This window comes from Dendrobates tinctorius, unplaced genomic scaffold, assembly GCF_039654945.1.
Source record: "Dendrobates tinctorius isolate UK_male_01 unplaced genomic scaffold, ASM3965494v1 ptg000199l, whole genome shotgun sequence".
Lineage (NCBI taxonomy): Eukaryota > Metazoa > Chordata > Amphibia > Anura > Dendrobatidae > Dendrobates > Dendrobates tinctorius.
In genome coordinates this window covers 9,946,659-9,973,773 of record NW_027361866.1, presented here as the reverse complement: position 1 = coordinate 9,973,773, position 27,115 = coordinate 9,946,659, and the positions used below count along the sequence as shown (strand labels likewise).

General features: G+C 43.6%; 1 protein-coding gene across 6 annotated transcripts in view; it reads left to right on the top strand.

Moving 5' to 3' along the window:
• MREG (melanoregulin) overlaps window positions 1–25,520 on the top strand; it is a 213,802-nt gene extending 188,282 nt beyond the window's left edge. For all 6 annotated transcript variants that reach the window (XM_073553231.1, XM_073553232.1, XM_073553230.1 and 3 more), the window contains 3 exons: window positions 12,596–12,686; window positions 23,473–23,636; window positions 23,708–25,520. In XM_073553231.1, the coding sequence (XP_073409332.1) occupies window positions 12,596–12,686; window positions 23,473–23,636; window positions 23,708–23,809 (357 nt within the window). In that variant the 3' untranslated portion in view covers window positions 23,810–25,520. The remainder of the gene's footprint in view (window positions 1–12,595; window positions 12,687–23,472; window positions 23,637–23,707) is intronic.
• The last annotated feature ends 1,595 nt before the right edge of the window (window positions 25,521–27,115 follow it).

The following is a 27,115-nucleotide window of genomic DNA, read 5'->3' as shown; positions in this document are numbered from 1 at the left end:
TATATTTGCGAGTCCCGAATCCAGTATACAGGACTCGGGATTCGTAGACTCGCTCAGACTCGCTCACAATCGCTGTGTGTTGACATAGGCTGTCTTGGAAACTTGTAGGAACATAACAGATTCTGTATAAGCGAGTCCCGAATCCAGTATACAGGACTCGGGATTCGTAGACTCGCTCAGACTCGCTCACAATCGCTGTGTGTTGACATAGGCTGTCTTGGAAACTTGTAGGAACATAACAGATTCTGTAAAAGCGAGTCCCGAATCCAGTATACAGGACTCGGAATCGTAGACTCGCTCAGACTCGCTGTTGACAGCGATGTGATATAGCGAGTCTAGCGAGTGAGAAAAAAAAACTCTGACAAAACTAGGATTGCCATTGACTTGCATTGGACTCGTTACTGTGCGAGTAATCACTGGGAGACTCGCCGAGTAACGAGTCCAGCGAGTCCCTTACTATTCGCCGAGTAACGAGTCCTAGCGAGTAGACTCGCCCATCCCTAGTCCCATATAATGTTTGAAACAGTATATGATGAGCTCCACATAATGCTACAGTATATGTTGGTCCCCATGGATGAAGCTCCACTGTCTTATGGGCCCAAATAATGCTCCAAACATAATGGGCCCGATTTCTAATGCTCTAGTGTATAATGGGCCCTGTAAATGCTGCTCCAGTGTCTGATGTCCACCTTTGGTATGTTCCAGTGTATGGTGGGCCCCATCTATCATTCTCCAGAGTATAGTGCTCCCCAAAAATTGCTGTCCCAACATTGAAAACAATCAAATAAGTCTCCTCGCTAGGGAATCCCTGTACTAGTCTGGACTCCTCGTCGTTCCCATCTTCCATCTCACTGCACAGTATTTCAACCTTGCAAGTGCTGTGATCCTGAGCAAGCAGGGGGGGCCCACTCGTTGGCGACGGCACTGGCACAGGGCCCCTGATAGTACGGTGGTGTGTCTGATGGCGGCTGGGCCGAACCTGCACTTTCATCTGCAGCTTCCTCTTTGTCACTGTGTAATATGGAACTGTATATGGGAAGGGTAACCTGAGTTTCATCAGGGTCAGATTCAGGCCGTGTAGCGTGCGAGGGGAATGTAGTGGTCTGGGTCAATGTACCAGCAGATTCATCGAGCAGTGGCTGGGCATCAGTGCACTTGTGTCGCCCCCAGGAGTACGGTCGCCACAGTGGCATTACCTTCCTCCTAGGGAGTGTGATGTCATGCTTGGGAGCAACGAAGGATCTCTCTAGCAGGTTAACTGATTGGGCGGCGTTATTCCCACGAGTCATGACCCTCCAAACAGCGTTCATGAAGGCAAAGTGTTTGTTTTACGTGGGCAGTATGGTTGCAAAGCTGAACCTTAAAGGAATGTCCAGAAGGGCACCACCAGGAGTGGAGCCTACGGTTAAATTCGACTCCACCTGGGAAACCTCAACCATGCCAGCTACAGAAAAGATGCACACATTGCAAGCTTAATTCCGTTAACGAACGAGACTCCGTCATGCCCCGCCGTCCGAGTCCGGCTTACTAGAGGGACACGTGAGGCTCTGGCACATGAGATTGGCCAATAACTGGTATGTCATGCCCTTACATGTCCGTGGCTGCATGTGCGCTACACTGAAAAGGCCAGCGTTTGTCGCTTACAGGTGCAGATAACCCGCTGAACAACGTTAGTGATGGGGATCACTGATTACAATTATTACCCGCGAACGATGATTTCCCAGTAAGTGCAGATCAACCGCAGTTCCGGAATTAGGCCTAACCGTCATTCCTGAAAAAATGAAAAACTTGCGTGTGCAAAACACAGGTGCTGTAGCTTGCTTAACAGCTCGCCAGCCGTTCTCACGCCCAGTATGGCTTGCACGTGATTGCACAAAGGTGAGAAAGGGTACCGTATCCCCGGATAAAATGTATGGATAGCTTACACATTCAAAATATATGTCTATACATCAGGAGGCAGGCTCAGACGGTGTTGGGCCCAGTATGGATTGCACGTGATTGCACAAAGGTGAGAAAGGGTACCGTATCCCCGGATAACATGTATGGATAGCGTACACATTCAAAATATATGTCTATACATCAGGAGGCAGGCTCAGACAGTGTTAGGCCCAGTATGGATTGCACGTGATTGCACAAAGGTGAGAAAGGGTACCGTATCCCCGAATAACATGTATGGATAGCGTACACATTCAAAATATATGTCTAGACATCAGGAGGCAGGCTCAGACGGTGTCAGGCACAGTATGGATTTGACGGCCCAGACTACACAGCGGAGGAGCAGGGAGAGGTAAAGATTGCAAATGCTGGGGCCCTGCCCAAGCAAGGGGGGCCCACTCGTTGGCGTCGGTACTGGCACTGGGCCCCTCATAGTACGGCGGTGTGTCTGACGGCGGGTGTGCACCACCACCGTCAGAGACACTTGATTGCACTATGAGGGACCCTGTGCCAGTGCCCGCGCCCAAGAGTCGGCCTACCCACCTGTCCAGGGCACCGGCACTCGCACGGTGTCGTGCGCTAGGTGGTGACCCCGGCCATGGGGGGGGAGGCAGCACAGTTAGGGAGTTTTAGAAAGTGGCATATGTTGATGTTGGACATTCAGCTGATGCAAAAGGCAAAATAGGTCAAGTCCCAGGAAGAGGTGGACCAAAGCAAGCCATTTTTCTGTCACCCTATGTGTCATCAGGGGAAGGTGGGACAAAATCCTTGGAAACCCATGCATGGTTCATTTTAATGAAGGTTAGATCATCCACATTTTGGGTTGACAGACGGGTCCTTTTTTCTGTCAGGATTGATCCAGCTGCACTGAAGACTCTTTCCGATAGCACACTTGCAGCTGGGCAAGCGAGCTCTTGTAAGGCATATTGTGCCAATTCAGGCCAGGTGTCCAGTTTAGCGGCCCAATAGTCAAAGGGGAATGACCTGTGTGGGAGAACATCGATATGGGAGGAAAAGTAGTTTGTAACCATAGTTGACAACTGCTGTCTCCTGTCACTTTCCATCGATGCAGTATTACCAGTTGTGTGAGCGGTATTTGAAAAATCAGTCCACAACATTGTCATGAAACCCCTGTCTCCAACGCCACTTCTGCTGTGTGCACCATGAACACCTCTGCCAAGCTGCCCCGGCCCGTACGGCTCGTGTGAGAACCATCACCGCTGCTGTGTGCTGGGAATGCCTCAAGCAACCGATTTACCAGAGTTGCTTGTTTATTAGCCAATATTAGGTCAAGGTTCTCCTGTGGCATGATGTTTTGTAATTTGCCTTTATAGCGTGGATCCAGGATGCTGGCCAACCAGTAGTCGTCATCGTTCATCATTTTGGCAATGCGGGGGTCCCTTTTTAGGATCTGCAAGGCATAATCTGACATGTGGGCCAATGTTCCCGGTGTCGATGATGCACTGCGAGTGCTGGTTGGAGGAGCACTTTCTGGCAAATCCACATCCCTCCAGTCACGCACAAACCCTGTACCAGACCTTGCCACGCCAACATTTTCACTTGCCCCACGAGATGCATCCTCCTCCCCTAAGTAATCATCCCCATCATCATCCTCCTCCTCCTCTTCTTCCTCCACCTCGTCCAGGAGAGGTCCCTGAGCAGACAATGGCTGAATGTCATCAAGGATTCCCTCCTCCTCTTCCTCCTCATCAACATTAGCTGCAGACGCCTGCTCCTTAAGGTGCGTCAAAGTTTGCATGAGCAGACGCATAAGTGGGATGCTCATGCTTAGGATGGCGTCGTCTGCGCTTACCAGCCGTGTGCATTCCTCAAAACACTGAAGGACTTTACAGAGGTCTTTCAGCTTCGTCCACTGCACACCTGTCAACTCCATGTCTGCTCTCAAAGTGCCTGGCCGTGTATCCTCCCACAAATGCATTATGGCCTGCCTCTGCTCGCACAGCCGCTCCACCATCTGCAGGGTGGAGTTCCACCTTGTTGCAATGTCGATAATGAGGCGTGGTTGGGAAGGTGGAGCAATCGCTGCAGCTTCTGCATACGAACGGAGTGTACAGGCGACTGGCGGATGTGCGCGCACAGTCTTCGCACCTTCTGGAGCAGTGCTGTTAACTCCGGATAATTTTTGAGGAAGCACTGCACCACCAGGTTCAAGGTGTGAGCCAAGCAAGGTATGTGGCTGAGTTTTGAAAGGGCTATGGCTGCCACAAAATTACGGCCGTTATCACTAACTACCTTGCCTGCCTCAAGATGTACACTGCCCAGCCATGACTCAGTTTGTCGCTTCAAGTACTCGGCCAGCACCTCGGCGGTGTGTCTGTCGCCCAAACACATCATCTGCAACACAGCCTGCTGACGCTTTCCACTAGCTGCTCGATAGGGGGACACCTCGTGTGCAACAGTGGCAGCTGCAGATGGAGTGCTCGTACGACTGCGCTCTGTGGATGAGCTTTCGCTTCTGGAGGAGGAGGGTCGAACGCCTACAGCCAACTGTTTCCTATACCGTGGGCTAGGCAGCACTGTCCCACCACCGCTGTCCCCTGTGGACCCTGCATCCACCACATTAACCCAGTGCGCAGTGATGGACACGTAACGGCCCTGGCCATGCCGACTGGACCATGCATCAGTTGTGAGGTGCACCTTTCCACTCACTGACTGCTTGAGTGCATGGACAATGCGGTCTTTTACATGATGGTGGAGGGCTGGGATGGCTTTGCGAGAGAAGAAGTGGCGACTGGGTAGGTCATAGCGTGGTACTGCATAGGCCATGAGTTCGCAGAAAGCTGCGCTTTCCACCAACCGATAGGGCATCATCTCAAACGAGATTAGTTTGGCAATGTGGGCGTTCAAACCCAGTGTACGCGGATGAGAGACTGAGTACTTTCTTGACCTACTCATAGTGTCTGGGAGGGTGAGCTGGACTTGAGAGCTGCATATGGTGGAAGTAGCGGTGGACAGGGCGGACTGAGAGAGGGTTGATGATGGTGATGGAGTTGGTGTTCTTTCTGATGGCCTAGATTCAGTATTTTGTTGATATAACAGTGGGATTCCCTGACTGCTGTGGCCTTGCAACGACACCTCAACATTTGCTGCTGTGCTAACCGGTGGGCTTACAGTGGGGGAAACAATGTAGCGTTGCTGACTACCTTCTTTGTGATCAGTTGCACATGTGGCACTTGAGGTTTGGTGTTGTGTCCACGCTTGCAAGTGCATGGTGGTTAAATGTCTAAGCATGCAACTGGTATTCAAATTTTTCAGATTTTTCCCTCGGCTAAAGGTCTTTGCGCACTTCTTACAGATAACCTTGGCCTGATCATGAGGATTTTGTTCAAAAAAGTGCCACACTGCACTCTTCCTACTTTGGCAGACATTTTGCGGCCTAGCACGCTGTGATGTTTTGACCCTCTGGACAAGCTGTCCAGCAACTCTTTTGATTTTTGGAACCTGTCTTTGGAGTGCTCCGGGCCTGCCAGATAACAGCTGTTGCGATGTCGATGTCTGCTGTGGATGCTCCTCATCTGAGCTATTGGAAGCAGCACCCTCTTCCCCCAATGGATGCCAATCTGGGTCAACAACTGGGTCATCCATCACCTCCTCTTCAATGTCATGTGCACCTTCCTCTGTGTCACCGTGTATGGTGGTATAGTGTGCGGGAAGGGGCACCTGAGTCTCATCAGGGTCAGAATCTGGCTCTGTACACTGCGAGGACAATGTAGTGCTCTGAGTGAATGTACCAGCAGAATCATCCATCAGCGGCTGTGCATCAGTGCACTCCAGGTCAGATTCATCTTGGCCTGGGTAATTCACCATTTCACTTGATAATCCAGGCATGGTATGTGAAAACAGCTCCATGGAGTAATCAGTAGTATGGCCTGCGTCATCCTTCAATCTTGGTTGGGGTGAAGGACACAAGGAAAGGTGTGGTTCATGAACATGAGCCTCCAATGACGACTCGGTGCTTTTACTTTTTACAACTTCAGAAGAGGAGGCGATAGAGCTGGAGGCTGAGTCAGCAATGTAAGACAAAACTTTTTCCTGATGCTCTGGCTTTAAAAGCGGTTTGCCAACTCCTAGAAAACTAAGCTTTCGAAGCCTTATGGAGCCAGACGATGACGCAGGTTCAACACCTCCTGCATTCGGTCCTATTTTGCTCTTGCCACTACCATCAGATCCACCACCAACACCATCATTACCAGCTGCCAAACCCGCCCAATTCCACGGCCTCTTCCACCAGCCTTCCTCATTTTTTGTAGAAGTGTAGACAAAATCCAACAAACTATATAGTAATGTAAAACAAGGTACAAGGTGTTTATAGGACAGGGGAGATTTTGAATTTCTGCACACACTTGTGGACACTGGACACTTATGGATTGTGTGAGGCCCACTGAATATCACAGCGCTATGTCACAGGCTCGATGGCACAGGTGTGAAAAAAGTGACTACAGGATAAGGGAGATTTTGAATTTCTGCACACACTAGTGGACACTGGACACTTTTGGATTGTGTGAGGCCCACTGAATATCAGAGCGCTATGTCACAGGCTCGATGGCACAGGTGTGAAAAAAGTGACTACAGGATCACAGAGATTTTGAATTTCTGCACACACTTGTGGACACTGGACACTTATGGATTGTGTGAGGCCCACTGAATATCAGAGCGCTATGTCACAGGCTCGATGGCACAGGTGTGAAAAAAGTGACTACAGGATAAGGGAGATTTTGAATTTCTGCACACACTAGTGGACACTGGACACTTTTGGATTGTGTGAGGCCCACTGAATATCAGAGCGCTATGTCACAGGCTCGATGGCACAGGTGTGAAAAAAGTGACTACAGGATAAGGGAGATTTTGAATTTCTGCACACACTAGTGGACACTGAACACTTTTGGATTGTGTGAGGCCCACTGAATATCAGAGCGCTATGTCACAGGCTCGATGGCACAGGTGTGAAAAAAGTGACTACAGGATAAGGGAGATTTTGAATTTCTGCACACACTAGTGGACACTGGACACTTTTGGATTGTGTGAGGCCCACTGAATATCAGAGCGCTATGTCACAGGCTCGATGGCACAGGTGTGAAAAAAGTGACTACAGGATCACAGAGATTTTGAATTTCTGCACACACTTGTGGACAGTGGACACTTTTGGATTGTGTGAGGCCCACTGAATATCAGAGCGCTATGTCACAGGCAGAAATTGGCTAGTGTATCACAAACTACAAGGTGTATGTAGAATTGGGCAGAATAGGAATCTCCCTAGAGTGTAGGTCTGTAAGAACGGAACAAGTCCTCCACTTATCCTTCCACAGTGACACACAGATAGCTTCACTGTGGCCGTGATAACAGCCGTTACACGGTACTGAGAGGAGCGTGCACGTACACGGCTGTCCGGTGTACGTAAAATTGTCAAGCTCCATGTTTTTTAAGTATACGGACTGACACACGCTGTCTCTCTATAGTTTTGAATGTGATCAAACAGAAAATATATTTAACTGTTTGAAAGCTAGACAAAACTAGTAGGTGCAGGTCTGTAAGAACGGAACATGTCCTCGACTTATTCTCACAGAGTGACACACAGATAGCTTCACTGTGGCTGTGATAACAGCCTTACACGGTACTGTGTGAGGAGCATACACCGCTGTATGGTATAAAAAAATGCACACTCAGTACCTCAGCAGGACAAAAAAAAAAATTGGGGTTGCTTTTAAAAAAGCAGTTTGCAGAGCAGTGGGTAAACAGCAATGCAGCTGTCAGGAAGCCTTAGAAGGCAGCCTAACAACCAACACCGCTGATCCACCACAATATAATAATAATAATAATAATAATAATAATAATAAATTTTATTTTTATAGCGCCGACATATTCCGCAGCACTTTACATTTCAGAGGGGATTTGTACAGACAATAGACATTACAGCATAACAATAATCACATACAGTAGATTATAACAAATACCAAGAGGAGTGAGGGCCCTGCTCGCAAGCTTACAGTCTATGAGGAAAGAGGTAGACACGAAAGGTGGGTGGTAACAGTTGCCCTGATTGTATGGACCAGCCATAATGTTAAGTGTGTAACAGTACAGACACAGAGGGCTAATGGATGCATAAAGCATGTGGGAACATGATGCTGGGAACCTGGTTATGGTAAAATTTTTGGCTCTGCCACACAGGGATAGGTTAGGTTAATGTGTTGAGGCGATAGGCCAGTCTGAATAAATGCGTTTTCAGGACACGCTTAAAATTGTGGGGACTGGGGACTAATCGTATTGACCTGGGAAGTGCATTCCAAAGAATTGGCGCGGCACGTGTAAAGTCTTGGAGACGGGAGTGGGAGGTTCTGACTATTGAGGATACTAACCTCAGGTCATCAGCAGAACGGAGGGCGCGGGTAGGGTGGTATACTGAAACAAGGGAGGAGATGTAGGGTGGTGCTGAGCCATGGAGGGCTTTGTGGGTGAGGGTAATAAGTTTATACTGAATTCTGGAGTGGATGGGTAGCCAGTGTAATGACTGGCACAAGGTAGAGGCATCGGTGTAACGATTGGTGAGGAATATGATCCTGGCTGCAGCATTCAAGACAGATTGGAGAGGGGAGAGTTTTGTAAGAGGGAGACCGATTAGAAGAGAGTTACAATAGTCGAGACGAGAATGAATAAGAGAAACAGTAAGAGTTTTTGCAGAGTCAAAAGTAAGAAAAGGTCGAATTCTAGAAATGTTTTTGAGGTGCAGATGACAAGAGCGAGCCAGTGATCGAATGTGGGGGGCAAAGGAAAGCTCGGAATCAAGTATGACCCCAAGACAGCGGGCATGTTGCTGGGGAGTAATAGTGGAACCACAGACGGAAATGGCAATGTCGGGTGTAGGTACATTAGTAGCGGGAGGAAACACAAGGAGTTCAGTCTTTGATAGGTTCAGTTTCAGATATAGTGAGGACATGATATTAGACACAGCGTTTAGACAATCGCCAGTGTTTTCTAGGAAGGCTGGCGTGATGTCAGGAGAAGAAGCGTATAATTGGGTGTCATCAGCATAGAGATGGTACTGGAAACCAAATCTACTGATTGTTTGACCAATAGGGGCAGTGTACAAGGAGAAGAGGAGGGGGCCTAGAACCGATCCTTGAGGGACCCCAACAGTAAGGGGAAGGTGAGAGGAGGAGGAACCGGCAAAAGAAACAGTAAAGGAGCGGTCGGAGAGATAGGAGGAGAACCAGGAGAGAACGGTGTCCTTGAGGCCAATGGAACGGAGCATAGTGAGGAGGAGCTGATGATCCACAGTGTCGAATGCTGCAGAGAGATCCAAGAGAATTAGCATGGAGTAATGACCATTTGATTTAGCTGTTAGCAGATCATTAGAGACTTTAGTGAGGGCAGTTTCAGTGGAGTGTAAAGAGCGGAAACCGGATTGGAGAGGGTCGAGAACAGAGTTTTCTGAGAGATAGCGGATAAGACGGGAGTGGACCAGGCGTTCCAGGAGTTTAGAGATGAAGGGAAGATTAGAGACAGGTCTATAGTTAGCGGCACAATTTTGGTCGAGGGATGGTTTTTTAAGTAGTGGATGTATGATGGCATGCTTAAATGAGGAGGGAAAAATACCAGAAGAGAGAGAGAGGTTAAATATTTTAGTTAGGTGAGGGGTGACAGCAGGGGAAAGGGACTGGAGGAGATGTGACGGAAATGGGTCACTGGTGCAAGTAGTTGGGCGAGAAGATGCAAGGAGCCTGCTTACTTCTTCTTCTGTGACTGGTTCAAAATCAGAGAGTGAGTTAGATGCAGTGGGGGAGGGAGGACAGTGCATGGTATGAGGGGATTTGGAGATAATTTCCTGTCGGATCTGGTCAATTTTTTCTTTGAAGTAATTGGCCAGATCGTCAGCTCGGAGCTCAGTGGTTGGGGCCTGTACTCTTGGATTGAGTAGAGAATGAAAAGTGTCAAAGAGACGTTTCGGGTTATTAGACAGTGAGATGATGAGGGTGTTGAAATAGGTTTGTTTGGAGAGGTGAAGGGCAGTGTTGTATGTTCTAAGCATAAACTTAAAATGGATGAAATCTTCGTGTAGATTGGATTTTCTCCACAGACGTTCGGCGCACCTGGAGCACCGCTGCAGGAAACGTGTTTGCACCGTGTGCCAGGGTTGTCGCCGTCTGCGTTGTGGTGTTCTATTATATATAGCCTCCCCTTGCACTGCACACACAGTGACTGGTGTGTTGTACAGGCAAAATCACTAGCAGCAGAAGCAGTTTTTTTTTCTTCTTCCCTGCCTAACGCTCTCCCTACAGAATCAGCAGCAGCAACCTCTACCTATGCTAAGATCGGCAGAAGTAAGATGGCGGTCGGCGTGCACGCCCTTTTATAACCCCTGTGACGCCCACCAAAGCAAGCCAATCACTTGCATGCCCTTCTGAAAGATGGTGGTGACCCCTGCCTATGTCATCACGTTGCCCACAGTGTCCGTGGATCCTGATTGGCTGAAAAAGAGCGCAAAACAAACTTTTGAAACGCGACTTTGGCGCGTAAGTCGCCGACCTCATCCTAGGGTCGGGTTTCGTTTCATGAAACCCGACTTTGCCAAAAGTCGGCAACTTTTGAAATTTTTCGACCCGTTTCGCTCAACTCTAGTTAGCACTTTACATTGTCTGGTGCTGGACAAAGACCATTGCTGACTTTTCCAGGCTTCTAAATGAGACTTGTGTTTCTTTATTAAACTGTTGCCTCCCGTACATTTTCTAAATTTGGGTCCTTACAAAAAAAATGGTGGCTAGTTTCTGTACATCTTAAGCACATCTAAGAGACTGGGTAATACGCTCCATAGAACTATTCAGGCTGCAGCCTTACACAAATTGGAACATGGTAATTGCCACGCTAAGGCCTTTACCTGAGCTCTGTAGCACTGCGTGTCACCTGGTTAATACACTCCACAGACCTCATCACTCTCTGGGACAAATCCTGGAATTACTCTATTGTTGCTCAAAACCATGAAAAAGACACATTCTGCCTGGTTGGATAGTTTCCAGAAGAAGTGCGTAGGCTTGTGCAGATTGGTCAAAGGCACTCCAGGCTCTTTCCCTTGGGAAGGCTGCTTCCATGTAAAATGACTGAGGCTTGTACATGTGCGTGACATGGGTTTCAAGCCTGACAGACTTACTATAGAGGCCCTCGCTTGCATACACTGTACTCAGAATTTATTTCTAATGCTTTTGCTGTCTGGTAGAATCAAATTTCCTGACATTGATCATACAGCTTCCCCAACTCCTGTATTATATTCACCTTACACCGGCTTCACCCACTATGACCGTTGTTCCATTGAGATCCGGTGGCAAGGATGAACTGTTGAGATTAAAAAACACCGGTTTCCCAGCACCTGCTGGTCCTCTGAAACTGTAAATTGAGCGCTGCATAATGAGATGGCGGTTGTGGTGGTGGTGGCGGCAGGCGAAGCCCAAAACTCAAATGGGCATCTTTGAAATGGCATTGTAAAGGGATGGGGAATATGTATTCCACTATCTTACTAACTATTGGGAATGAGGAAAGGTCCTCCCAAATGTAGGAGTGAGAGCCCTCACAAATGTTAAATGAAAAACTATAGCCAAAACATATGCTAAAGGGGAGGTATAATTTTTTACTTTGCCTTATATACATGTAATTATGAAGGAAAAAATGTTTCTTAGCATTTTTCCCTTAAAAATAAATGTTGGTTTGGTTTAATAGGTCTTTTTAAAAATCTGTAAAACCAACACAATAGTCTGACAACATTATTCCCAGATACCTTATGTGAGTCAGAAAGGCATGCAGGCATCTTCTCCATGCTGTTCCCATCTAGTTTTAGCTATTTCCCATACATTTCAGCATTTTTTTCAGGCCCCCAGACCTGTTTGTTGGGTCCAGCAGAAAAATATTCAGCTTTCCCATTGACTTACACTGGATTAGTTATTCGGTACAAATTTCACGAATCCGAATATTTCACTATTCGATCATTAGTAGATTGCATCACATACCTTTATATTCAATCATTGGAGTGATGCTTTTCACCTGTTCAGTCACGATCAGTAATTGTCCTTTTCAAAGCTGTTCACGCCCACTGCATTGTGATTGAATGCCGTGAGGTGCCTGACGTCATGGCAACTGCCTCAGAGATCCCGCGCTTGCGCACTGCCCATTGGCATACTGAATCTGGGTGTATATCCCCAGTTTCTTTTCCCATGTGCACATGCTCTATGGGAGAAACAGTGACCCGCATAGCAGCGCACTCACAAACTATGTGGCCACTGTTGCACAACGGCACCGCACCATGCGTACAAGGGGAAAGAAGCTGGGGTCCTACACCAAGATTCAGTGCGCATGCCCAGGAAGCCGATGGGCTGTGCACAAGCACGGGATCTCAGAGGCAACTCACGGCATTCAATTACAATTCAATTACAATGTGATGGCCGTGAAGAAATTTGAACAGAAGCATGACTGCCGGGGTAAAAAGCGCCACCCATATGAGTGAATCTAAAGGTATGTGATACAATCTACTAATGATATATAATGTTTTTACACAGATCTACTGGGCGCTTTTCTTTGAGAAAACAGTGTTAGTGATGCACATCTCCTCTTTCATCAGCTTACTAGAAATAATTGTATTTACTTTGTAATCTCTATCTAGGAATGGCAAAAACTCAACTATGAAATTTATACTCTAAGGCAAGCAAGAAGAGAAGTAAGATCCAGGTGGAGACGGATTCTTGAAGATTTGGGTATGTTCCAATAAAATAAAGTAAAACATAAATATTTTGGGAAGGTTTGGATGGGTGTGTGTAGAAATAGATAATTACATATAAAAAATATATATTTAATTTAGCCGACACAATGGGTAACAAGAATCTTCATATTCCACCAGCGGAATGGGCAACTCCCTACATAATCGAAACTTGCACAATTATAGAGCCTCTTTAGTGTTCATGGTTTCACTTGAAAATAATAAAAATATACATTATGGCATGGATTGCTTTGGAGATAGTGGAACATTAATTCAATTTTGCAGTATGTCTACTGAGCTTATCACTTTCCTTCTCTGATAGCTCCTTTAGGATTGGTTGGAGCTTTGACAAGTGTCCATTTTTGAGTGGGTTTCAGGTGTCATTTTTGTTTCCTCTAAAAATTACTTCATCTGTAATTACTGTGATTATTGTGTTTTTATATGACTTCTAATAAAAGATATATTTTTATATTATACATTTGTGCATATTGGCTTATGCTGGGCTTGAGGCTCTATAATTGTGTAAGTTTTGATAAAAAATATATACTCAGATTCCATGGAAATCAACTCTATTTTGTTTCCCCAACCAAATCTTCCACCATCACACCTGAATTATGCTGGTCACTTTTGTGCATCAATAGTGATACTTGCCTCTTATTTAAATGCCAGCATAGGTGTTTTGATGATATAAAAGCTATCACGATCTTTATTATGATAAAAAAGGTTTTATCTTGCAATTTTCACACCGAGGCTTTTTTAGACTCCTAAGTTCCATCCTCTCAGGAAGAGTTTACATCATGGTTCCATATTATCAGAATTACAATCAGGATTACAATAACCAGTAAAGTCCCTATTTACAGCCAATTTCAATAGGTGAAATCACAGCGGACCCTGCTACCCCTTTAACACTGACCATTGTGGCTGTGTATGTGTGTTGAAGAAAGGAAGGGAAAGAGTGAAGGAAGGAAGGATCCAGTGGCCAGTGCGAAAATTGCAAGATAGAAACATATTAAGATTTGAGAGTCCTCAGTGGTTGATACCTTTTAATGGCTAACTGAAAAGATGGTAACAAAGTGCAAGCTTTCGAGACTACTCTGGTCTCCATCAGATATAGAATAACACAAAATCTGAAGAGTTACAGATTTATACACAACAGAGTGCAAGAATAATAGATAAAATAAGTGACGTGAAGCAGAACTGTCATTTTTGGAAAGGGATAAACAGTTGTGGCCATAAATATTGAAACCATTTATATATCTGGAACATGTGAAAATTGTATTGTCCTGTGATTGAGGTCAGGTTGATATAGAAAGACCTAAATCCATGCGACACATTCATTCCTGCACTGAGTGTGTCAAAGGTTATCATAAGTTTATACTCACAGACTCTTCTGTCTCTATGAGATTTGAAGTACCTTTTAATACCAGTAATTTCAAGTCCAATATGTTGTGACCAGTGATACAAAAATATTTGGCCGCATGTAGATCTATTCTTTTTTTTTCTGTTATTGTGTGGCAATGAGAATTTATCCTTGTACTAAGTTTTTGCCCTCTCTCCCCCACATACAGAAACTCAGCAGGACATTTGGTGCATATAAATAAGTACACCATATAAAATGTGATGCAGCTGAAAGTACCTGAGATTTTGTAAGAATTTCATCACCTTTCCCTACAACCCAAAAAATGCAATTTTTTTCAATTTTTTAATGACCACAGACAAGATAAAGATCCCAGGTAATTTCAACTGCATCACATCTAATGTGATGTACTTAATTATATGTATCAAATGTCCAGCTGGAGCTCTCTATGTGGGGTAAACCGGGCAAAAACTTAGAACAAGGATAAATTCTCATTGCCACACAATAAAAAAAAACATTAGATCTACATGTGGCCAAACATTTTGTTTCCCTGATCACTAGTACTAGTTTAATTAGTAGTATAAAAAGTTAACTTCAAATCTCTGAGACAGAAAAGTCTGGGAGTGTAAACTAATAGAATCATAGAATCGTAGAGTTGGAAGGGACCTCCTGGGCCATCTGGTCCAACCCCCTGCTCAAAGCAGGATTCACTAATTCATCCCAGACAGATGTCTGTCCAGCCTCTGTTTGAAGACTTCTATTGAAGGAGAACTCACCACCTCTCATGGCAGCCTGTTCCACTCATTGATCACTCTAACTGTCAAAAAGTTTTTTCTAATATCTAATCTGTGTCTCCTCCCATTCAGTTTCATCCCATTGCTTCTAGTCTTTCCTTGTGCAAATGAGAATAAAGATGATCCTTCTACAATATGACAGCCCTTGAGATATTTGTAGACAGCTACTAAGTATCCTCTCAGTCTTCTCTTCTGCAAGCTAAACATTCCCAAATCCTGCAACCTTCCCTCATAAGACAGGGTTTGCAGACCCGTCACCATTCTGGTCGCTCTTTTCTGAACTTGCTCCAGTTTGACAGTTTGACTTATGACATCTTTTGACACACTCAGGGCAGAAATGAATTTGCGCATGGAATTGTCTCTGTATCAACTAAGATCCAAAAAGTATTGTTTCTCCTTGCGGAGAGTGACATGTTAAGCATGCTAAGATGAGGAGACTTAAATCCGCAATGCTCCTCTGGGAAATATGCAAATTATCTCTAAATTTGCATATTTCCTAGATGAGCATTGCAGCTTTAAGTCTTCTCATCTCGGCATGCTTAACATGTCACTCTTCGCAAGGAGAAACGATACTTCTTGCATTCCGGTCAGAAGCCTCTCATGCCGCCAAACCAGATCTGACACTTTGCATTAATGAGGGGCAGTACACTGAAACACAGGGTCTGCAAATTGAGATTCTGGTTTGGCTTTTATCCTAAGTCATGTAACAAGGCTCATTAAAGGGTCAACATTGACTTTTAGGATTTCTACTTCCAATAGAAGGCACTAGAGTTCTAGTCCTCTTCCTCTCTGAAGAGACAATTTGCATGTATCAACTAAGGAATGTGCTCCTCAGACTTTTTGGGGCATCGCAATCATGGACCAGACTTCAATCACAGTACAATAAAACTTTCACACTCCTTATCTATGAACTGTTCCAATAAATACGGTGATAATTGTTTATCCCTCTCCAAAAATGACAGTTCTGCTTCACATCACTTGTCTTATCTATGTCATCATTCCTATCCTCTGTTGTGCATAAATATGTGACTCTTCAGATTTTGTGTTATTCTATGCCTGATGAAGTGACCTGAGTAGTTTCGAAAGCTTGCAATTTGTTACCGACATTTCAGTTAGCTATTAAAAAGTATCAACCACTGATGTCTCCCAAATCTTATTTTTTTTCTGTGAAATATACCATATTTTTTTAAACTATAAGACGCATTCTTTCACCCCAAAATTTGGGGGGGGAAACGGGTGCGTCTTATAGTCAGAATGTACTTACAGTTAGCGTTGTGGCAGCAGGAATTGGGCGATTCTTCCAGTGGTCCGACACTGCAGGGCAGTGATCTTGCTCCCAGCCTCTTGCGGCAGGTTTGGTGGTGCGTGGTGGTGCGGGGAACTCAGGTGACATTTTATGAAAGCCCAGAGCCCCCGAACTTCTATTGCATCCATGCTGTGGCATATGCACAAACTGAGATCTCGGCTCCGGGATCTCATCTCCCGAGATCTTGGGACGAGATCTCGTTGCAAGATCTCAATCTGTGCATGCGCCACCTCCTGCGGCCATTTTCCCGGAGGCCACTTCATCGAGGAAATAGACGTGCAGGGGCTTCAGGCTTTCACAAAATGTCGCCATAGACCCAGGACCACTGCGCACCATGGAGCACCACTGACCCTGCAGCACCAGCGGCACCAGGCTGGGATTGGAGCAAGATCATCGCCCTGCAGCACCAGACTGGGATGGAATTTCCCAGAGACCACCGCATCGCACAAATGAATGTGCGGGGGCTCTGGGCTTTCACAAAATGTCCCCGTAGCCCCCCGCACCGCCAAGCACCACCAAACCTGCACACCAGTCTAGGTCAAATCATCGCCGGACCACCAAGCACCCCCCGTGACTCCGCTGCCAATCTCCTCCCCCCGGTAAGCTGAATTCAGGACAGTAAGATGGACCCCCATTTGACCCATTTTTTTTTCCCTATTTTCCTTCTGAAAATTTGGGGTGCGTCTTATGGTCCGGTCTGTCTTATAGTCCGAAAAATCCGGTAAATCTTCATTATGACATTCTGTCTGGATATACTTGGACTGCTTATCTTGTATAGATTATGCTTGCGGTAGGCAAGTAAGCTCCTTGACACTTTATTACTTAAGAACTTGTTACCTGCTTATAGCCTTCTCTCATTTCCACACACAACTCCTCTCTCATCAGTGTCTGAATATGCTGCTGTAACCCCTACCCTGGTTACTAGGCTGCATCACAGTAACACTACAGTTCCTGCTGGTCACTGGTGGGTGTTTAAGTTTCAGAAAGCTTAGACTAGTTTTGAAACCATGTGCTATTCACTTGTGTTTTGCTGCAATGAGCTGGTAGGTATTTGGCTCTCTGCTGGGAGAAATGGGCAGGGCTCCCTTAATAAACCCATTGTAGCTTCTAGTTCAAACTCCCAGACAGCAGCCCTCTTGTGGAAGCAATCCACTGAATCCCAATGTAAGACCAGATTTTTTAAACCAGAGGATAAAGGGTGGATAAAGTTTATTTGGAGGTTGCCAGATTGGAAAACCACACTAAATCATTATGATTATAAGTAATACATGTCTGCAGCTCCTAATTCTGATATTAGTGGCATTCACAATGAACTTTAAAAGGATGATGATCAATCAAAATAATCAGTATAAGTTGCTTCAACTTTAAAAAAAAGCCTTTTTTTATTACGGGCAGGTAAAAAAGTCCAATTTTTGCGGACTGTCCTGAAACTTCTGGACGATTAACAACCCTGGCAAAAACCGTAGTTTTACATTATGATTGTGATGAATGAGACCCAATAAATATTACACTGTTCAAACCACACAAGGGAAATTATGGTCTCCTTGTGGCCCACCGTATACAATCTATACAACCCTTATTCTCCTTGTTTAGAATAAGACTCCTGTGATCTTCATTCTCTATCAGCTTAAGCCAGTTTCTAAAAGTGAAGCAAAATGCACTAAGATTTGGTCGCAAAAAGATTTTTGTCACATCGCCTAATATTGTGGGGGTGTATAGGGTCTATAAAATTGTATTCACACACATTGTACAGCACTAAAACATGGAAGATACTCAACTGTGTGTAACTTTTGCCATGTAAGACCAGGGTAGGGAAGAAACATAGGAGACTGGAGACTAACTGGCTCCCTGACAAGACACATGACAGGACAACATGACACAATATTGAACTTTTTTCACATTTCTTGCAATATGGAGGTTTATGTCTTGGAACGCTACAGTAAACGGGCACAATTTTTGGAAATGTTTTCAACAGCTCTGTTCTTCCCTCAATGAAATGTTGTGCACCAATTTGAGACCACCTATACCTTCTTTCTTTATCCGCTCACTCACCGTGCCTTGGTGAGACGTCTTTCACTGAGTTAGGCTAGTTTCACATTAGCGTTTTTTTGCGCAGCGCATCGTGCGCATAAAAAACGCAAAGAAAAACGCAAAACAAACGCGCGTTTTTTTAACGTCATGCGCACGCTGATGCGTCAAAAAAACGCAGCGTTGCTTGCGTTTTACATGCGTTTTTGCATGCGTTTGCGTTTTTTATGCACATGCGTTTTTAGGTGTGACATTTTTTCCATTGTCTAGAGAACATTCTAGACTTGTTTCACTCAAAAACGCATGCGCAAAAAAATGCAACCGTGCGCAAGACCATGCGCACGCATGCGTTACCATAGACTTCAATGTGTTGTTTTTGCGCATTCCGTGCGCAAGCGTGCGCATGCGTTTTTTTGCCGAGACAGGGCGCACCAAAAAATGCAACATGTTGCGTCTGGCGTGCCTGGCGCAAAAGACAAAAAAACGCATGCGCACGAAAACGCAAGTGTGCGCAAGACCATGCGCACGTCATGTTAAACATAGGTGCGCACGATGCGCTGCGCAAAAAAACGCTAATGTGAAACTAGCCTTATACTGCAGAAACACTCCTCTATAGAGGCACAATTATTCTTCAGGCTCTTCTGCAGCCCCAATAGGTTGCTCACCTACCTTACTTGTTGTCTTATGACCCTATCCTGGTTGCTGCTCTCCAGGTTATTATCTTACCAGCTGACTGCTCTCCATTACACTGATGGAATTTCATGTCGGTCACTTGCTGATATTTAGTATCGTAACCACAGATCTGCAACTAAAATTACTGTGAGGGTAACCTTGCTGTCTGCTAGGATGCCACTTTGTATTATTTTATTTCTTATCTTCCTTCATCCAAAGAACAACAGATCTCTGGGCTTTCTAAATTGTAAACACTGAACAGCGCCTCTCTGCCATTTCTGGTGTACACGCTCCATCTGCTGAGGCCTTCATCACATTGCAAGTGACTCGGTATAAGGCCGGAGTCACACTAGCAAGAAAAACGGACAAGAGCAATGCGATAAAACATTGCATTGCACTCGTCCCAATGTTAATCTATGGGGCAGCTCCCATCATCCGATTTTTTTTTTTTTTCTCGCCCGTTTTAATCAGGCTGAGAAAATCACAGCATGCTGCGATTGTCACCGATTATCGGCCCTGACTCGCCAATGCAAGTTGGATTACACACGAACCACAAGTGTGACTTGCGAGAAATGCGCATCGGTGTCATTTAGCAAAAGCCAGCAATTCATTTTGCGATACAGTAAAATCACACTGACATGTTTAAAGGGAATCTGTCACCCCTTTTTTGAGATATCATATAATGATATCATTCAGTTGTGTGTCACATAAGGATTCTCTTAGTACTTTTGCTTCCCCCTGACCCCGCACCTTTCATGCATAAATACCTTTTTTATATCGGTTCAGATGTATGTAAACTGCCACGGTCTGGTCCGCTGGGCGGGGCTTATTCACCTGCTCCCCCCCCCTCCCTTTCTTGCTCTATGCATTTCTTCTTGTGAAGAGCAAGACAGGGAGGGGGGGAGCTGTTGAATAAGCCCCGCCCATCGGACCGAACCGTGGCAGTTTACATACATCTGAACCGATATAAAAAGGTATTTATGCATGAAAGGTGCGTGGTCAGGGGGAAACAAAAGTACTAAGAGAATCCTTATTTGACACACAATTGAATTATATCATTATATGATATCTCAAAAAAGGGGTGACAGAGTCCCTTTAATAAAGAATCAAAAGAATAGATATATACACACAGAATATATATATATATATATATATATATATATATTTCATAGAGTTCTACATAGCAGAATAGCCACAAAATTAATTGCCGGCTTCTGTAAAATCATTACAAAACCCGACATGAAATGACACATGGTTTACATACAGTAAACCATTACCTTTAATTTAGTTTTTTATAAGTCTTTGCCTAATAATTAGATTAGGGTATGGGTGTAAAATTTGGGACATGTAAGTGTTAACTTAAGGGGTTAATTAGTTGAAAAAAATTGTATGGGCTCCCGCGGTAATTTCTCGACCAGAGAGGGAAAGCCAGTGAGTGAGGGCAGATATTAATAGCCTAGAGAGGGACCATTGTTTTTGCCCCCCCCCGGCTAAAAAAAATCTGCTCCCAGCCACCCCAGAAAAGGCGCATCTATAAGATGCACCTTTTCTGGCACTTAGCCTCTTTATTCCCACTGCCCTGTAGCGGTGGCTAATGGATTAATAATAATGGGTTAATGTCACCTTGCTATTGAAAGGTGACATTAAGCCAGGTTAATAATGGAGAGGTGTCAATAAGACACCTATCCATTATTAACCCTAAAATAGAAAAGGGTTAAAAAAAGACACACACACACACACATATTAATTAAAAATTCTTTTAATGAAATAATCACACCAAGTTTTTGACCACATTTATTAATCTGCTAATCCAAAAAAGCCATGGTTCTGTAAAAAAAAGAAAATAAAGAAACAACAAGATACATACCTCTCCACTGTTCAGTCAGGTCCCCCACTGCAATCCATCACAAGGGGTTAACTGGTTTACAACGGGGACCGATGCTAATACGAACGGCCCCACTGTAAACCACTGCAGAATGAATGAGTTCATCTCTGCGCAGCCTCCCTGGCTGACTGGAGATGAACTAATAAGTGTGGGAAAGCTTCTGAACTTTTTCCCATGCTCATTAGTTCACCTCCGATCAGCCAGGGACTCTGCGCAGCCTCACTGATTACCGCTCCTCCTATCCACAGGATAGGTGATAACTTGTTGATTTGGTGGTGGTCCAACTGATAGGACCCATACAGATGGGCACTTTTTCCCACATTGGAATGGACATGCTCCACCACTGCTACATTCATTCCCTATAGGGCTGCCAACCACTGTGATCAGCTTTTTGTGGCAGTTTCATAGAGAATGAATGGCGTGGCTTTGCTGTGCCAATTTGTAACATGTAGAAAAGTTCCCTGATCTGCCAATCCTGAGCTGTGGGACACTCACCAGTCAGAAAGTTATCACCTATTCTGCTAGAACTTGTTTTTATTGGACAACCACTTTAACCCCAAAGCTGTAGCAGAGTTGGAATGACTCAGCATTAGCACTCATGCAGACATCCATGCTAACCGGTCCGATCTCGGACCACAATGCAAGGGCTGACCCCGACTCTCTCGACAGGAGCATGACAGCTCCATATATTTCTACGAGCTGTAGATCTCCTATCAGGGAGCTTCGGCCAGTCTGTGCATTGCGGTCTGAGATTGGACCGATTTGCACAGTTGTCTGCATGAGCCCTAACTCAAAGCATAAACCAGTGCACTGCATATGTGCTTTGCCCAGAGTTGTCTCAGTGTGAGTCTTGTCTCACAGAAAGAAACCCAGTCATGGATCAGTATCAATATATCACAAAGTAGTAGTAACAAACATATCAATAGATTATTATTACATATGGACTGGTTATGGTCCAAAAATACAGAAACATTAATCACCGTACATTACTTCCCTCAACATGAGGATGACCCCAAATTTTCTTCCCTCTAACTGCAGTAGGTACTGCATTCCATATAATTATATTTGGCCATGTTAGATTATGTATTTGGTGGCAGTTTAGTTTTATGCATGTGTGTTCGTTCCCAAACAGAGACATACGAGGTATAAGAATGTATGAATGTAATTCGGGCCTCACACATAACTTGTAAATTTTATCATACATCCTCAGATGGAGCAATACTTCCACCTAGTGGCATAAACGGCTCACAGGACACTCGCACATGGACACAGACACACATTCACACCTCCACATACCTCGTAGTTCAATACTGCTTGCATACCTGTAGTTACTATTCAAAATTTCAATAAATAAACCTTGTATAGACTTGCGCTAATTGAATGTGTCCTGGTTAAAATCCCAAAATTGAAAGGAAATATCTTCTGAAGAGATCTGTTACCTTTACTGGAGCTAAAACTGGCGAGCACGGAGAAGAGTCTTCAGAATACAGATAAATTTCCAGGTCCTTCCCAAAGATACTCCCCGACACAGCGATATAAAAAGTTACTGGAGCTAAAAGGTGCTACCTCTTAGCATGCCGCCGTCCCGGCCGGTGACTGGCGTGCAGCTGGAGGTATGTATCGGCAGACTGTAGAAGTACCAGCCGCCACTTGCAAAAGCAGGCCTGCAAGGTCCGAAAACGCTGAAGGACCTTGCGTGACGTCACAGTCACGTAGGAGGTCACGTGACAGGCAAAAAAGCGCTATGAGGCGCTGAAGGGGCCAGAATACAATGGCAAATCCTACGTGTTGCGGAATTCACTGACTCCTTCTTCAGGGTTGGCCCCCTGGGACAAGAGTAACCCTTATATAGCCTCCAGTATATAGCCTCCAGTGACAAAGCATCATATTATACATTAAAAGCAAATAGCTCAATTTCGCTATTTAAACCATTTGGGATCAAAGTATTCAATTCAAATATCCATTTACTTTCTAAATGGATATTTGAATTGAATACTCTGATCCCAAATGGTTTAAATAGCGAAATTGAGCTATTTGCTTTTAATGTATAATATGATGCTTTGTCACTGGAGGCTATATACTGGAGGCTATATAAGGGTTACTCTTGTCCCAGGGGGCCATCCCTGAAGAAGGAGTCAGTGAATTCCGCAACGCGTAGGATTTGCCATTGTATTCTGGCCCCTTCAGCGCCTCATAGCGCTTTTTTGCCTGTCACGTGACCTCCCACGTGACTGTGACGTCACGCAAGGTCCTTCAGCGTTTTCGAACCTTGCAGGCCTGCTTTTGCAAGCGGCGGCTGGTACTTCTACAGCCTGCCGATACATACCTCCAGCTGCACGCCAGTCACCTGCCGGGACGGCAGCATGCTAGGAGGTAGCACCTTTTAGCTCCAGTAACTTTTTATATTGCTGTGTCGGGGAGTATCTTTGGGAAGGACCTGGAAATTTATCTGTATTCTGAAGACTCTTCTCCGTGCTCGCCAGTTTTAGCTCCAGTAAAGGTAACAGATCTCTTCATAAGATATTTCCTTTCAATTTTGGGTTTTTAACCAGGACACATTCAATTAGCGCAAGTCTATACAAGGTTTATTTATTATTATTTTTATGGAGACAATGTGAGTGGTGTGTTGTCCTAATACTTGCCGCTTTGTGCTCTGTGGTTGTACGCTTTAGCGCCATTGGTATATACATATACTATTCAAAATTTCAACTGTTTTTTTTTCTATTATTATTATTATTCCAGGTTTCCAGAAAGAGGCTGAATCCCTCTTGTCTGTTACAAAGCAAAGTACTATCAGTAACCCTAAAAATATGAAGAAGGCAATGGAGCTCCTCCTGAGACTTGCGGATGATACAACCATCTTCCCAGCTGGGTGGGATCTGCCAGAGAGATACCTCTATATAATGGTAATCTCATGCTACTAATGGTGATCTACGAAGCTGGAAATAACATTCTAACTGTTTGTTTCCATACACAGGACCGACTGATCTGTCTTGATGCAGTGGAAGATTTCCTTAACATCGCCCACAGGAGATTTCCTAAAACGCATGAGGAAACGGGAACTAAGAGGATAAAGTGATGATGATCCATTGGCATGGCCTTCTACCCGACCTCAGAACAAATGAGGCTTTTCTGTATTTTGGATGCAAACGCCGATCTGAATCAACGAAAACTTTTCAATTTGCATCTTGCATAGAAACAATTCTTTCTGTATTATGGATGCAGAATCCTTATTACTCATCCCAGGATTTTCTGTCTGTTCAGCAGATATGACATCAATACTATTTACTTACTGAAACTCGTTGCCCCTGCTGCTGCATTGCTGGCATACTTGCCGTAACCTCCAAGAAGCTTCCATAGACTTGACACTTGTTAGTCTTAAGAACTTGCCGTTGTTTGAAAATATGTATTCCAAATATTTTACAAAAAAATGTCAATCATTTCTGTTTCAATGCTACGATGCCAGAAGTCTTGACCACACATGTGACTTTTTACCTTATGATTGTTCTTCCTGGTATCAGAAGTTTCCTTAATGTGAATTGTAACTATGAAAAAAATTGTAATATTGTATCCCCTTTATCTCTCTTGATTACATTTATAGACACTATGGTGGACCATATTTCCATGTTTTATCCAACCTTTACATTGCAGATAATCTCAGCTGGTGGCCTAGAAAAACTTTCAACATACAAAAAAAAAAAAATCTGTAATGTTTTACCATATGGTTATAGGCAAGGGTGTAGCAATAATAGGTGCAACCTGGTGTGGCGGGTTCATATAACAATATGCAGAACTAACATTAGTTGTGTCTCACCTCCCATGTGTAGTGAGCATGCTTGTGAAGTTGACATGCTCAGTTTAGGTGTTGGGGTGCTCCTCTGCAGTTAAAATACTAATTCTCTTCAACAAGTTGCCAAACTGATGAAATTGCAGTGGTGAGAACTTTTGCCTGATTAGCCTTATGCACCATGCTGGGCTCTTCTGGAGTGCAGCACCGTGAGTGCTTGTGACTGTTTTATAAAGTGTGCTGACTGTCTGCTGTGCCTGGGGGTGTCTATGGGGTATTGTAGTAAAGTGTGCCAATGCCAGCTGAGTGTATACTGCATAAAGGAAGTGGGAGGTTCTGTAATAAAGTATGTCAGCTGGGCACTGACTAATAGTATGCTGTGGAGGGAGACCCCGCTCAAATTTACGCTGGACCCAGAAGACGCGAGTTACACCTCTAGTTATAGATATTGACATTTTTTTTTAAAAGAATGATTTAATCACTGCCAAAAGGTAAAGTGGCCTCTCTTAATCATGATGTACATGGCTAAAGAAAAAGGATACCATGCTTTTTAGCTATTCATTGTATAAGCTTGCAATGTTTATAATGGAAATATTTTTTCATTTTTATTATTGATTATGACCATTATAAAGCTGCAGAAATGAATGACTAAATTTTAGGTGAACATTATCACTTCAGACCTGGAAAAGTCTTGATGTCTAGTCATCTGCTGCAAACCTCTGTCAGTTACCGTTACAGCCATGAACAAGGCCCTAGAAACTATTTGTTATTATTATTATGTTCTTATAAGTGTTCGCTAAACTGCCCTAATAATAATACATATATTTAGGACATAATATTGTAAAGATTATACTTGTTGTGCATTGCAAATATTTTATATTTCTTCTTATACAGTTGTGTATCAAAACTAAAGTGTGACAATTACCTTTACTGAGATTTCTTTGTTTCCCAAGGTCAGAAAAAAAGGTGCCAAATCTGTAATAAAGCTAGTGTTTACAGGAAACTATAGCGTTTGTGCTCTTTCTTTTTCTATAGGTGTTTCGCTTTAAATACAAGAGCTTCATGTGACAGTACGTTTTATATGTCTCTTTTAGTGGCTGAAACTGCACACTTATGTATATGCTAAAAACAAAAGTGTACTTAGGGGATATCCACCATTATCAGAAATGAAACCAATTGTACATAAAATGATCTGTCAAGCACAAAATTAACAAAATCCTACAAAAAAAATTGTGCAATAAAGACAAAAAATAAAAATAATTAAAAAAATGTTATTGAATATAATAGAAGGTAAAATAAGAGATATACAGCTGAATCAGAATGGAACATGTTTGAAAATATATATATATATATAAATTTCATATAATGAAGAAAATAACACAGCAAAAAAAGCCACAATAGCCATAATTAATATAAACGTAATCAATATCATGTAAAATATGGCTATATATCATACAAAATCTTGACCACGCTACCGAATAATTGAATAAATAAAAATATATTGTACAGATGTCAAAGAATGCACCTTAATAATACCAAAATAATTATGCACAGCATTAAAAAGGTAACACAAGTGCAATACTGTTGATATTAAAAAAAACATTTTAGTGCAAAATGGCAAAGAAAAAGCAAAACCTAAATTACTCTCACAAAGTGACGGAGTGCAAAATATTATGCACTGTGGTGTAAAAAAAAAAGTGCTGTAGTGCAAATGAAGAAAGTGCTACAACAGAATACCAAGAGTTAATCCAAAGTAATGCCTTGCCACAGACAATACAAAAAGTGCTGCAGTGCAATATACAAGGTAATAAATAAGGTGCCGAAATATTAGGTATAGGTACAACGGCTTATTTACCTAAATCAAATCTTCCAGCTCCCGGTGATATTGATTAATTTATGTACTAATTATGGCTACTGTGGCTTTTTTTACCATGTTATTTTCTTCATTATATGAAATTTATATATATTTTTCAAACGTGCTCCATTTTGATTCAGCTGTATATCTTTTATTTTACTTTCTATTATAATTCAATGAAATTAATTTTTAAATTTTTTATTTTTTGTCTTTATTGCACAGTTTTTTTGTAGGATTTTAGGGATATCCACCAGCAAAGGGCTGTTATGTGTTATAAGACCTGTTAGAACTTACTAAGAAAAAAGGAAAAGTTCAGTATTACAAATTACTGCACATAAGCATATACATGCACTAAAATAAATTCCAACACTCCACCATGCCTTTCAATGAGTTGTGTGGTATTGCTCACCTCTAGTAAAGGGAATGTGACAAATTTCCTATTGTTTTAAATCAGATTTTTATGTTTAAAGGGATTGTCCAGTCTTGGGACGAAAGATTGCCTAATCATGCAGACTAGATTTGTCCAGCTTCTCTCATTTCACATTTTTATTGATTAGAAGTCTAAACTTGCCATTACACTAAACGATGCAACAACGATCCCGACAATGATACGATCTTGTCAGGATCGCTGGTGCCTCGCTACATGATCGCTGGTGAGCTGTCTAACAGGCAGACTCATCAGCGATCAGGACCAGCGAGGACACTGGTATCCAAGGTAAATATCGGGTAGCTAAGCGCGCGTC